The sequence below is a fragment of the Podarcis erhardii genome, assembly GCF_964252035.2.
Source record: "Podarcis erhardii genome assembly, chromosome: 15".
NCBI lineage: Eukaryota > Metazoa > Chordata > Lepidosauria > Squamata > Lacertidae > Podarcis > Podarcis erhardii.
In genome coordinates, this window is record NC_138505.1 from 26,170,612 (window position 1) to 26,182,546 (window position 11,935).

The 11,935-nt window shown below is 46.8% G+C and overlaps 1 protein-coding gene across 1 annotated transcript; it reads right to left on the bottom strand.

The window, feature by feature from the left end:
- Positions 1 to 353: 353 nt before the first annotated feature.
- On the bottom strand, positions 354 to 11,749 carry LRRC74B (leucine rich repeat containing 74B). Its single transcript, XM_081841979.1, has 11 exons — positions 11,579 to 11,749; positions 10,031 to 10,184; positions 9,346 to 9,488; positions 8,893 to 9,025; positions 7,832 to 8,038; positions 4,654 to 4,763; positions 3,320 to 3,435; positions 3,123 to 3,201; positions 1,944 to 2,039; positions 1,337 to 1,453; positions 354 to 553 (listed from the first exon to the last, which is right to left on the bottom strand). The coding sequence occupies exons 1-11, from the start codon at positions 11,687 to 11,689 to the stop codon at positions 545 to 547; spliced, it is 1,275 nt and encodes a 424-aa protein (XP_081698105.1). The 5' UTR covers positions 11,690 to 11,749; the 3' UTR covers positions 354 to 544.
- Between the last annotated feature and the right edge of the window lie 186 nt (positions 11,750 to 11,935).

Below are 11,935 nucleotides of genomic sequence, written 5' to 3' on the forward strand. Positions count from 1 at the left end.
ATCACTAGATTCGTAGCAGTGGGGATATCGCCCGCGTCGCTACTGCCTTCGCCTGTCATGCTGTGACTCTGCTCTGTGCGACAGCTTGTGGCAAAGAAGCCAATTAATATAAAGATTTTCTTTTCCTGTTCCTTGGCTGTGAGTTTATTTTTATGCATAAAACGTATACACCTCTTGATTCTAAAAAACAAGAACCCCAAAACCCTCAAAGCGATTTACAAAGAGGATAAAATGTTATGTATAAGGAATATTAACAGCAATGATTTACAACTTTCAAAAAGTTAAAATTAGCAATAGACCAAAAGCAGATTAAAACTCGCATCGACCTTCTAAACATCTGGGTATGCCTCTCTCTCTCATATTCGTTCTCTCTCTCTCTCTCTCTCTCTCTCACACACACACACACACACACACACACGGCATTATTTGTCAGCAAATGGAAGAGCAGAGGGTCCCCTAATGGGCTCCTTCTTCACTTTGCAGGTAGCCAAGGAAGGAAAGATGAGCAATCCCTCCCAGGGCTGTCCACAGCTGGGGTGTCTTCTCAGAAAACCTACAAAAAGAAGGATTGCATAAGTCAGTTGCAACCCTCTCTGGCATCGCTCTTGTTCCCATGATTTTTCCCAGCCAAGAAGTTGCGAAGCACTAGATTTGGCTTAATGGCCCTTGGAGAGAAATCCCTTGGATAGGTATCCAAGGCAGGCTCTAGCCAGAGAATGGTGGCTTAATATCCACCAATGTGCCGTGTGAGAGTCCTGGGGCCAGCTGTAGAAACCCAGTGCAAACAAGTTGGAGTACATGACCAGCATTGCAGGGGGTTGGAGAAGATGACCCCTGTGTCTCTGGACTAAAGAACTGGGAGACATGCCCCAGGTATCAATGGGGGTGGAGAAAGTTAGGCTAACCATATGGGGTCCTTGAGAGCGACCACTGCTTCAAATTCCATTTCCAGCATCTATGACACTACCATATGTTTTCCAGTTAGAGGAGGGAGGGAGGGTCTGGAGAACAAATGAAATGCTTTTGGGGGAAAGTGTTGCATTATCTCCCCCCCCCCGGGGATTTTGCTCAATGGCTGGAACAGAGACTGAGGATAGTTGGGTTCCCCGCCCCACTCCAAGAGCTGAAGGTGTGCTAGGGGCATCGTTGTTCTTAGGATGCCCCTTCCCCCCTTTCTCCTCTGCTGTCTCCTGCGGTTCAGGAAGTACTGTATTTTGCTTTTTTTAAAAATGCTGGAAAACCCGTTTGATCAGAGGCGGCAGCGGGATGATGAGAACCCACCGGGAGCCATCAAAAAAGACCCTGCAGCCCAGCAGAGGGGTTGGGCTTTCTGTACCTTTGACAGGTCTGTTTTGAACGAGCGGCTGCTCCAGTTGTGCTTGATCTGAAGGCTCGGGAAAATTACCTGGATGCCATCGCAAAGCCCTGCAAAGTCCTGCTTGACGACAATCTCCTGAAAAGGGCAGAAAAGATACCCTCTCCATTCCCACATCAACAGCATGATGGAGACGGTTCTCAAAGAGGTGTGTATCAGGGGGTCTTATCCCCCTGTTCCATTTGGGTGGGAGTCCATCACCTTCCAGCCAATCCAGTTTGTGCAGTTATAGCCTAGGTTTCCATGAAATGTGAACCTCTATTCCAAGTGCTGTCCTCAGTTAGGGCGCACCAGTCCCTGCATGGAATTGTTGGAGCAGATTCACTGCATACATAAATATTTCTCCAATCCCACATTGCCTACTATGGTCTTTGCCAAGGTGGTGCCTGCACCAGATGGTTTGGACTACAACTCCCAGCGGCCTCAGTGTGGTTGTGTGACCATGGAGCTGCTGAAAGCTCTAGTAAAAACAAAACAAAACTGGAGAGCACCAGGCTGGCGAAGATTGGGCCACTACATCACAAGCACAACACAACTCTCTTCCAACCACTGACTGACTGATACCTACTGAAAAATCCAGGACTTCCAAGGCAGCATTAGGATTTGCTTGGAGGGCTTTGAGGATCCCAATGCAGCCATCGCTCTGAATGGGATTCCTGGCCACCTGCAGGTCACAGAACAGAAACGTGCCGGGTTTGCTTAGGGCAAAGCACTAAGCACAGGGCTGGGCAACTGGACTCCCAACTGCCATTGGCAATGGTGCCTGCTGGGGCTGATGGGAGATGGAGTCCAATGACAGCTGGTGAGGGTCGCAGACTTTCCACCCGGATTGCAGAAGAAGCAATTTCTCTTCTCTCTAGAGGTATTCCTCCATCTTTTGCATGTGGTACGGAACGCTACTTCTTAGATCAGATAACATGCAGCTCTCCAAAAGCTGTGTAACTTCCATCATCCCTGACATTGCCTGCTGGGGCTTATGGGAGTTGGAATCTAACCACACCTGGAGGCCCACACCTGGAGGCGGATTTCGGGGAGGGCGATCGGTTTAGTCGCTCTGGGCACAGAGCCTCAGGGGCACCACAACTATTATTTAGAATGGATCGCAAGAAGTGGAGATCACAGAATTTGGGCATCGCTGAAATTTGAGACCCCAAGGTCTGCCACTGCCCACAGTTTCACCATTACTACACAGAGGAACTTACGGTCTTCAAATAAAAACATCCTGAAGGTCCCAGGCCACAGAGAGGTTAGGCTGGCCTCAACTAGAGCCAGGGCTTTTTCGGCTGTGGCTCCAATCTGGTGGAACGCTCTGTCACAAGAGACTAGGGCCCTGCGGGACTTGACATCTTTCTGCAGGGCCTGCAAGACGGAGCTGTTCTGCCAGGCCTTTGGTTGGGGTTCAGTCTGACTCCCCCTCCCCTTTCATAAGAATCTGCATGGAAGTGACCTCCCAATTTTTCTCACAGGCCCATATAAGTTCAGCACAAACAGTTGGGCCTGGTGAGCATTTAAGGTCCCCAACCCTAATCTGCGGGTTGCCATCTGATTGGATTTTATTCTGATCCTGATCTGAGGATGTATTTTAATTGACTGTCTGATTTTATGTTAATGTGTTATACATTTGATGTTAGCCGCTCTGAGCCCGGCTTCGGCTGGGGAGGGCGGGATATAAATAAAAGTTGTTGTTGTTGTTGTTGTTGTTGTTGTTATCATTAGAGGATCAGACACTCTCTAAAAAGCCACTTACGCTGAAGATCTTCAGGGTTTTGTTTCCTTTCAGGCCCAAAGCTAGGCAGAGGGCTCCTTCCAGAGAAATGCGATTGTTCCTGAGGAGAAGAAGAAGAGGAAACCATCTCAACCGTCTCATTTCCCTTTCCCTTCTCTTATCTCTCTCTGTGATCTCCCCAGGATGTCAAGCAGAAGCTGGGTGCTGAGCACGCTTACCCAACGTTCAGCTCTTCCAGAACGTTATTGACTTTCAGGGCCTCACCCAGGGCAGTCGCTCCGCCGTTGCCAAAGCCGTTGTACGAAAGGTCCAGCACCCGAAGGAAGATGTTGGCCTGAGGAGGGAAGGAGGGAGGCAGCCTTAGCAAAGCTCTGGGTGGGGAAACCCTCTGGGGCTCTGGGTTCAACATTTTTGAGGGTTTCCCACAGGTATCTGGGTGGCCACTGTGAGAACAGGACTGGATGGGCTAGTTCAGGAGGCTTCTTCTGATGTCCTACCTGCTCAGACACCCTAGGATTAAACAGATCTGAAATATCTAAAAGACCACCTTCTTCCTTCCAGACCCTCTTGTGTACTAAGCTTCACAGCCCAGGAGAGGGCATGCTCCTAGGCAGTGGAATTCCCTCCCCACGGAAGTGCATCTGGCATTTTCACTGTACAGCTTTAATTATATGACATCTGAGATGCACGTTTTTAGGGCCCACTCTGCTTGACTGCAAATTGTTTAAACTAGTGTATAATGATATAGCCCATCCTAAGACCTTAAGGTGAAGGGTGGGTAAGAAATCCAGCAAATAAAATAAAATAAAAATTATTACATTGGAGGGAGGTGGATCTCAGGGCATCCTGCCACTCGCTGAGCAAGTTGCCACCCCTGATCACTCAGATCGGTCTATTTTGATCCAGAAAGGAAGAATAGTTTTGCTTAAGTCTCCTCTTTCGCCTCTTCCAACCTTTTTGAAACAGAATGTGGCAATGTGCTAAGGCCCTCCCCACTCCTGATTTCTTTACGCCAGGGGCCAGTTGGGGTTGCCTTGCTGTGTTCGCAACAGAGACGCATAAGCAGACTTTCCTAAGCTTTTAATAAGGAAATAGGAATGCTGTAATCTGGAAGGATTTGGAACAGCGAGAACCAAAGCATCCCTTTGAACATGACACAAGGCGTTTTCATGCACTGGCGAGAATATATTTTCAGTGGCAAGTAGCATGGAAAGCTGACCTGTACTGAATCAGGCTCAGTATTGTCAACACTGATTGACAGCAGCTCTCCAGGGTTTCAGGCAGGAGGACATTCCTGGCTCTACTTGGAGATGCTACTGTGGAATGAAGCAGAGAACTTCTGCAAGCAAAGCAGGGGCTTCTACTCGAACTACAAACTTCAGACCACTGGTCCAGCTAGGTCAGCATTGTCCACAGCTCTCAAAGATTTCAAGAAGTAGCCTTCTTGCCTGGAGATGCTGAGGATTTAACCTGAGACCTTCTAAATGCAGAACAGATGCTTAAGACATGACATTACAACTGTAGCCTAACTGTAATTAGGCAGTTCTCCTACCCCTAAGCCTTTGGCAATAGCAACTGCTCCTTTGCCCCGGAAGTGGTTCCAGCTGAGATCAAGCTCCTTCAGGCCGACGTTTTCTGCAATCGCTACTCCAAGAACCCCGCCTGGTTAAATGCAGAACACAAGAAATGGGCCAAAAAGCACAAGCCTTAGATAAGAAGAACTGCAACATCCAGAAGCCCCCTCCAATATTTGCCAACATGCCCCCTGACTTAGGGAGCTGGAAATCTCACAATCGGAGATCAGCATGACCCAATATCCCCCACGCTACTGATCTCTCTCCCCATGGAGCAGAAAAAGGGGAGGGATGGGACAAGTAGATCACAAGCAAAGAGAAAGCATTCTGCAGGAAGCAGGTATGTATGAAGCAAAAAACCTCAGGGGAGTTCAAAGAATCGTAGAATTGCAGAGTTGGAAGGAACCCAAAGAGACATCTAGTCCAACCCCCTGCAATGCAGGAATTCATGGACTTCAGATTTCTGCACCTTGGGGAAAAGAAAACAGCTTACATGACTCTCCAACCAGAAGGAACACCAACAAGAGATTGGATGGCCATCTGTCATGGATGCTTTAGCTGTGATTCCTGCATTCCATGGGATTGGACGAGATTGGACTAGAGGACCCTTGGGGTACCTTCCAACTCTACAATTCTATTATTCTCTGTTTTAAAAGCTGTAATCCACTGGGAAGATCTCCTGTACTAGTCCTGTTGAAATGAGCTGGTGCTCCACCCCCCCAAAAAAGCACAACCCAAAAAATCCCCAAAGGCTTGCAGATGAGACTTTCCTGGTGGATTGGTGTCTGTGTTAATTTGGATGGGGTAGGTAGGACTGCTCTTCCACCCTGGTTCTTCCAGCCGCAGTCAGGTGGCAGGGTGTGTCCTCATTCTCCACTCAGATGGATGGAAACTACTGTTTGGGGATTCTGCTGCGAAGTTAAAACATACCAGTTTTCTTGGGCCTTGGGAGGAAATTGGTGCAAGCTCAAGGCCCTCAAAGTTTTTATGTTATCTATATAATTTTTATTAAATTTCCTGTTTTACAATGTCAAATAAACATTTTACATACTTAAAATATCAACAACTTCTTCTCTTTCCGTGTTCATTTCGTGTATCTTGTATCCCTGCATATTTTACAAAAATTATACCAATTGGTTTTCCATTATTACATCCATCAAAGAAAATTAACACTGTTGGATTTATCTTAATGCTGCCAGTGTTTTCAGCTGTACACAGTTATTTTCCATATACTCGATAAACTCGAGGCCCTCAAAGTTTTTAATACTGCATTGATGTTGTTTGTACCTTTCATGGATGAAAATCATTTTTATTATTGTCTGTATGTTTTCCTTTTTCCCTTATGTGTTGTGTGTGGTTTATAAATTTGCAAGCCTGTGGGTAGGTGTCTTATCCGGGAAGTCTTTTTGGCTGTGGAGTGGGGTACAAATGCTCTAAATAAATAAACAATATTAATAATACATAAATTTTAAAACCTCTTTTGAGTCCTACCTTTCTTCCTTTTTCTCTCTGTCTCTCTCTCTCTCAACTCAGCCTAGACTGTTGCTATTTCCTGTGCTCTCTCTCTCTCTGTCCCCTCCTGTTTTCCATCAACTCCCTGTGACCTCATCAAAAGATAAATGGAAAGACCTGATCAGCCACAGAAGGAGGTTTTCTTCAGTTAGGGAGGCGAAGGACAGAATGCCAAGCATCAGCAGGGAAGGAGCTGAAGACAAGGGTAATGCAGCTGTAAGAACAGCAAAAGGGGACTGAGAAGTAGGAGGCAGCGACTACTATAGCACAAGAAATCAAGAATGGTGCAGAAATTTAAATAGCAGAAGAGGAGCTGGTACAGAGAATGAGGGAGAGGAGGGAACAATCATGGCTGTTGCACCCTGGAAAATAATATTGACAATTGTTAGCACACATTTGCAAATAACTTAAAAAACCCAGACAAGTGATATTTCCATCTGGAATTCCCTTTGCTAGCAAAAATATGAAGGTGAGTTCTCAGATGTAAATAGAGCACAGCTCCTTGATCAAATATTAATTGTCCCTGAAGCAGACTTTGCCAGCCTGGGGCCCTCAAAATACTTTGGACTACAATTCCCATCAGCCACAGCATCCTATGGCTGTACTGACTGGGCCTGACAGGAGGTTTTTTTGGAGGGGATACAAAGCATCAGGAGGATGCCAGTTGGTAGGAGATCATCTATTCCCCTCCCAGATCTGCAATTCCCAGAGTGGTTTAACTGTCAATCCCTCTTCCCAGGGAACTCTGGGGATTGTAGCTCTGGAAAAGGAATAGAGGTTTCCTGCCCAGAGATGGGAGCTTCATCTACCAGAGATGAATGGCAGATGAAGTTGATGGACTATGCCAAAATGGCTACAATGACCGGAAGAATCAGAAATCAGGAAAACCAAAATATTAATAAAGAATGGGAAAAAATTATAACTTATGTTAAAGACCATTGTAAACAGTTAAAATCATTAGTGGGATTGAATATCACTTGTAATTTAATGATGAAGTTTGGATATAATGGAGATGTAAAAGATTTGGATCATCATAAAAGATGCAGGAGGAAACGATTAAATAATAGGACCCACAAAGGGGAAGATGGAAGTCCAGGAGATGCCTTGGAATCTTTTTGTTAGGATTTATGTTTGATATATGATTGTAAAATTTTAATCTGAAAAACCAAATCAATATTTATTTATTTTTAAAAAGGAATAGAGGTTTCCTAACTGCTCTCAGAACCCTTAACAAACTACATCTCCCAGGATTTTGTGGGGGAAGCCATGGCTGTTTAAAGTGGTTATGATACAGCTTCCAATGTACTGTTTGGTGCAGATGGAGTCACACCCCTAGCCCCGCCCACGCTTGCCCCAAGCTCCACCCACCACTGGCACGTGGCCTATAAGGGAATGTGTCCCTTGGAATGAAAAAGTTTCCCCACTCCATACCTTCTTTCTTAAAGGGGAAGTTAAGAACAACTAAGTTTTCATCAACCTCGGGCCCTCCAGCTCTTTTGAGAGACTTAGGACTTACACCAGCCTCAACAGGCAGAGCCATTACTGTTTGCAGGGGCTGATGGGTGTTGTAGTCCAAAACACCTGGAGAGCACAAAGTTGGCAAAGGCCGTTCTCTGCCTTTCTTTGCAAGGGAAGCTGCTTTACCTGCCATCTCTTCAAGCATGTTATGACTCAGATCGAGGGACTCCAGTTTGTTGTTGATCACAAAGGCATCTGCTAGGTATTTGGCCGCACGCTCATCTAATTCATTTCCAGAGAGCTTCAGGGTCAGTAGTGTCCTATTCTCCCCAAGCATGGAGGACAAAGCCTTCGCCCCTTTCACTCCAATCCTGTTCTCTGACAAATCAACATCTGAGAGGGAAGAACAAGACAGGCTTTTAACCCCGACTCCCACAAAATAAAACCTGTCTCTCATTTCAGACCCATTCCCCTTCCACCTTTCCAGGGCCTTCAGTTGGCCCCTTGAACAATCTCAGATCGGAGGAGGTCAAGAAGTGGTCACCTCTGAAAAACTGAACATGTTGACAGTTCCTCAAAGGAGAAAATCACCTCCCCTAATCCCACTTTGCCATAAAAATATCAATTATATTATCTCATGGACTCTGGAAAACAAACAAAAAAAGGAATAACCACACAGGATACAGAACATAAACTCTGAGAGGATGGGTTTCTTAGGGCTGTTCCACTGTATTATTAGGTCTCACTGAGGGCTAGGCACTCGTATTTGTATTTATTTGTTACATTTATTTCCTGCCTCGTCTCCAAGCAGCTCATGAGGGTTTGTTTGGTTTTATCTTCAAAACAACCCTGCGGGGTACGGAAGACTGAGAGACAGAGACTGGCTCAGGGAGACCTACAGAGCTTTGACTAACGGGGGATTCGAATCCTAGATTCCCAGGTCCTAGTCTTGACATTATAACCACTCTTACCTGTCTTCACCAATTTGTGCCCTCCAGATGTTTGGGACCGCAAATCCCATCCACCCTAGCCAGCATGCCTATATGATGGGTGTGTGGCTGTTCTGGCTGGGGCTAATGGGAATTGTAGTCCAAAACTTCTGGAGGATGCTAGGTCAGTAAACACCATGCTATACCATTAAAAACCTTCACAGCAAAAGCAGCCCGGGCCTTTCTGTCACAAGGCCTCTATTTTGCTACGTCCTTGCTACAAAGACCTTCTCGAAACCTCAAAATTAAGGGACACACCTGAAATGTAACAATTTTCTTTCAACATCTCAGCCACGGCTGCTGCTCCCTCTCCGTCCAGCCAGTTGTCACTCAGGTTTAACTTCACAATGGATGTGTTGTTCGCCAAGGAAGGAGCTAGAGCTTTGGCTCCCTGGGATACAGAAGAGAAAAGTGAAGAAATACGTGGATTGTCTATGCTGGATCAGGGCAAAGTCCCACTGGGTCCAACGCTCTTACACATGGCTGTGGTCATAAGAACATAGGAGGAGCCAATGGCCCATCTAGTCCAGCTTTCTGTCCTCACAGTTGCCACCCAGATGCCACCCAGGACCTGAGCACAAGAGCACTCTCCCCTCCTGTGGGTATTCAAAAGCATTACTGCCTTTGACAATCAAGGATAGCACTCACTTGGGCTGATGGGACTTGTAGTCCAAAACGGCCCGGCCTACTGGGGCAGATGGGAATTGATACCTTGGGTCCAAGGCCGTAGTGCTTCAAGGTCAGTTCAGAATCTTTCACGTGTCGTAAAAAATACGAGATGGGAACAACGCCGTGCATTCGGCAGGTATTGAGATATTTGGCTTTTCCTGTTGGATCATGGGATGTCTTAGAATCTAATGTCGGGAGGGAGAAAAAAGAGTCAGCGTAGGAAGGGATAACGCTGCAAAGCCAGAAAGCTATTCAGAAGCAAGGCAAGCCATTAAAGTATCTGCAGTTAATGGACAGTCCACCCAAGGGCATTGTGACCTTCAGAATCACAAAAGATGTACAGTGGTACCTCGGGTTACATACGCTTCAGGTTACATACGCTTCAGGTTACAGACTCCGCTAACCCAGAAATAGTACCTCGGGTTAAGAACTTTGCTTCAGGATGAGAACAGAAATCATGCAGCATCGGCAGCGGGAGGTCCCATTAGCTAAAGTGGTGCTTCAGGTTAAGAACAGTTTCAGGTTAAGAACAGACCTCCAGAACGAATTAAGTCCTTAACTCGAGGTACCACTGTACTGCATATCACAAGGCGAGAAATAGTTGTTTCTCCCTCTCTCATATTTCTAGGAATAGTGAGTACCCAATGAAGCCCAGCCAAAGGCAGCTGCAGTCCAAGCACATCTGGAAGGCCGCAGATCAGCCATCACCCCTTCCTCTAAGCCATACCTTCTATTTCAAGGTCTGTGTCCCAGTCTTCATCCCTTTCCTCCTCCTCCTCCTCCTCCATCTCCTCTTCAGAATCGTTCCCAGCATTCTCTGGGTAACAGGGACCACTTTCCTCATGTATAGTCTGGGACTTGTCAGCAGGCCTTGAAAAAGTCTGAGGAAAGACATACGCATAGGATTTTACTCCAAGCAACTAGTCACGTCAACATTCATCTACTCAAACCCTGGGAACTAAGGAGAAAGTCGATTTGAAAACAATGATAGTGAACAGCCAGAGTGCTGTGTGATGAACTGGAACAATCATAGGAGTACATTGTTTCTGTTCAGACGTACTGAGGACGTACTGAGTTCCCATCAGCCCCAACATCATATGGCCATCTTGGCCCAAAACATCTGGATGGTTGCCAGACCCTCCAAGTGTTGCTATTTTCAGGGACAGCCCTGATTTAGAGAAGCCATCCCGGTTTCTGATTTGAACGTGGAACGTTCCACTTTTCCTTGGGATATCCCTATTTTCACTGGAGAAATGTTGGGAGGATATGGTAGAATGTCCATATTTTCATTTGAGAAATGTTGGAGGGTATGGAATTATTGGACCCCCTGAGCCACCTGAAGGCAATTCTGTACACAGAAGTTTTTTGTTGTTGTTTTTTAAAAAATTATTAGTTTTACGTATAATCACAATGCGTAACATTGTATCCTCTTATTAAATATCTTGGCTCAACTGTTTAGGTGTTTAGGCAAAAATGTTTAATGTTTTATTCTGTTTTTATATATGTTGGAAGCTGCCCAGAGTGGCTGGGGCAACCCAGTAAGATGTGTGGAGTATGAACAGTAAAATTATCATTATGGAATAGGGATGTCCCCTTTTTCATCAGAGAAACATTGGAGAGTATGGGTTGCATTAGGTCTAACCACAATATTCATAGCCCACCTTTTCTCCAAGGAGCTCAATTAATCTTCATAATGACCCTGTGAGGTAGGCTAAGCTGGCAGTGAGTGACTAGCCCAAGGTCACCCAGTAAGCTTCACTGCGGGGGTATGAGCCTTGGCCTTCTGGGTCCTAGTCAAACATTCTAACCTAGGCATCCCCAGACTCGACCCTCCAGCTATTTTTTGGGACTACAATTCCCATCATCCCTGGCCACTGGTCCTGTTAGCTAGGGAATGGTGGGAGTTGTAGTCCCAAAACAGCTGGAGAGCTGAGTTTGGGGGTGCCTGCTCTAATCACTATACCGCACTGGCTCATCCTTGATCGTTGCCCATGCTGCAGCTGTGCATGATGGGAGTTGTAGTCCAATCGCATCTATAGGAATACTACAAGTGGTGTCATTTTGCCTGTGTTTTTTCCTAGCTGCTTATTTTTAGCGGCCCCGTTGAGAGAAAGGCGCTGCATGAACTTCCCAGACCCCAGCCTTTCCCTCTAGAACTACAATTCCCAGAAACCCCCACGGTCTACGTCACACGCTAGTCCCCCGCCCACCAGCCCGCAGGCCTCCCGCTTCTCCTTAAGACCGCGGCCTTCTTCCTCGGTTCTTTTTTCCTCACCGCTGAGCCGCCGGAGCCCAGACGAGCGGGGGCAGGAGTACTACGACTGGGAAGGCGATCCCCGACGTCGGTCTCCTGCTCGGGAACCGGCGACAGCGGCAGCTTCGGCATCGGCGCGGCTCGGGCCTGGTATACCCGCCGGTTGCCGTGGCAACGCGTCGCGCTAGGGAGGGGCGGGCGCAGCCCGGTATCGCGGAAGCCGATTGGACGGAAGAGGTGATGAGGCGAGCCTATCAAGTATTTGTGGGCGACGAAGAATCGCTTCCGAGCTTCGCCCTGTCAAGCGAAGGAAACTTTGTCCTGAGCTGCTTCGGGGCGTCGCGAGTTCGAATCCCCCTTGGAAACCCCGAGGCTTAT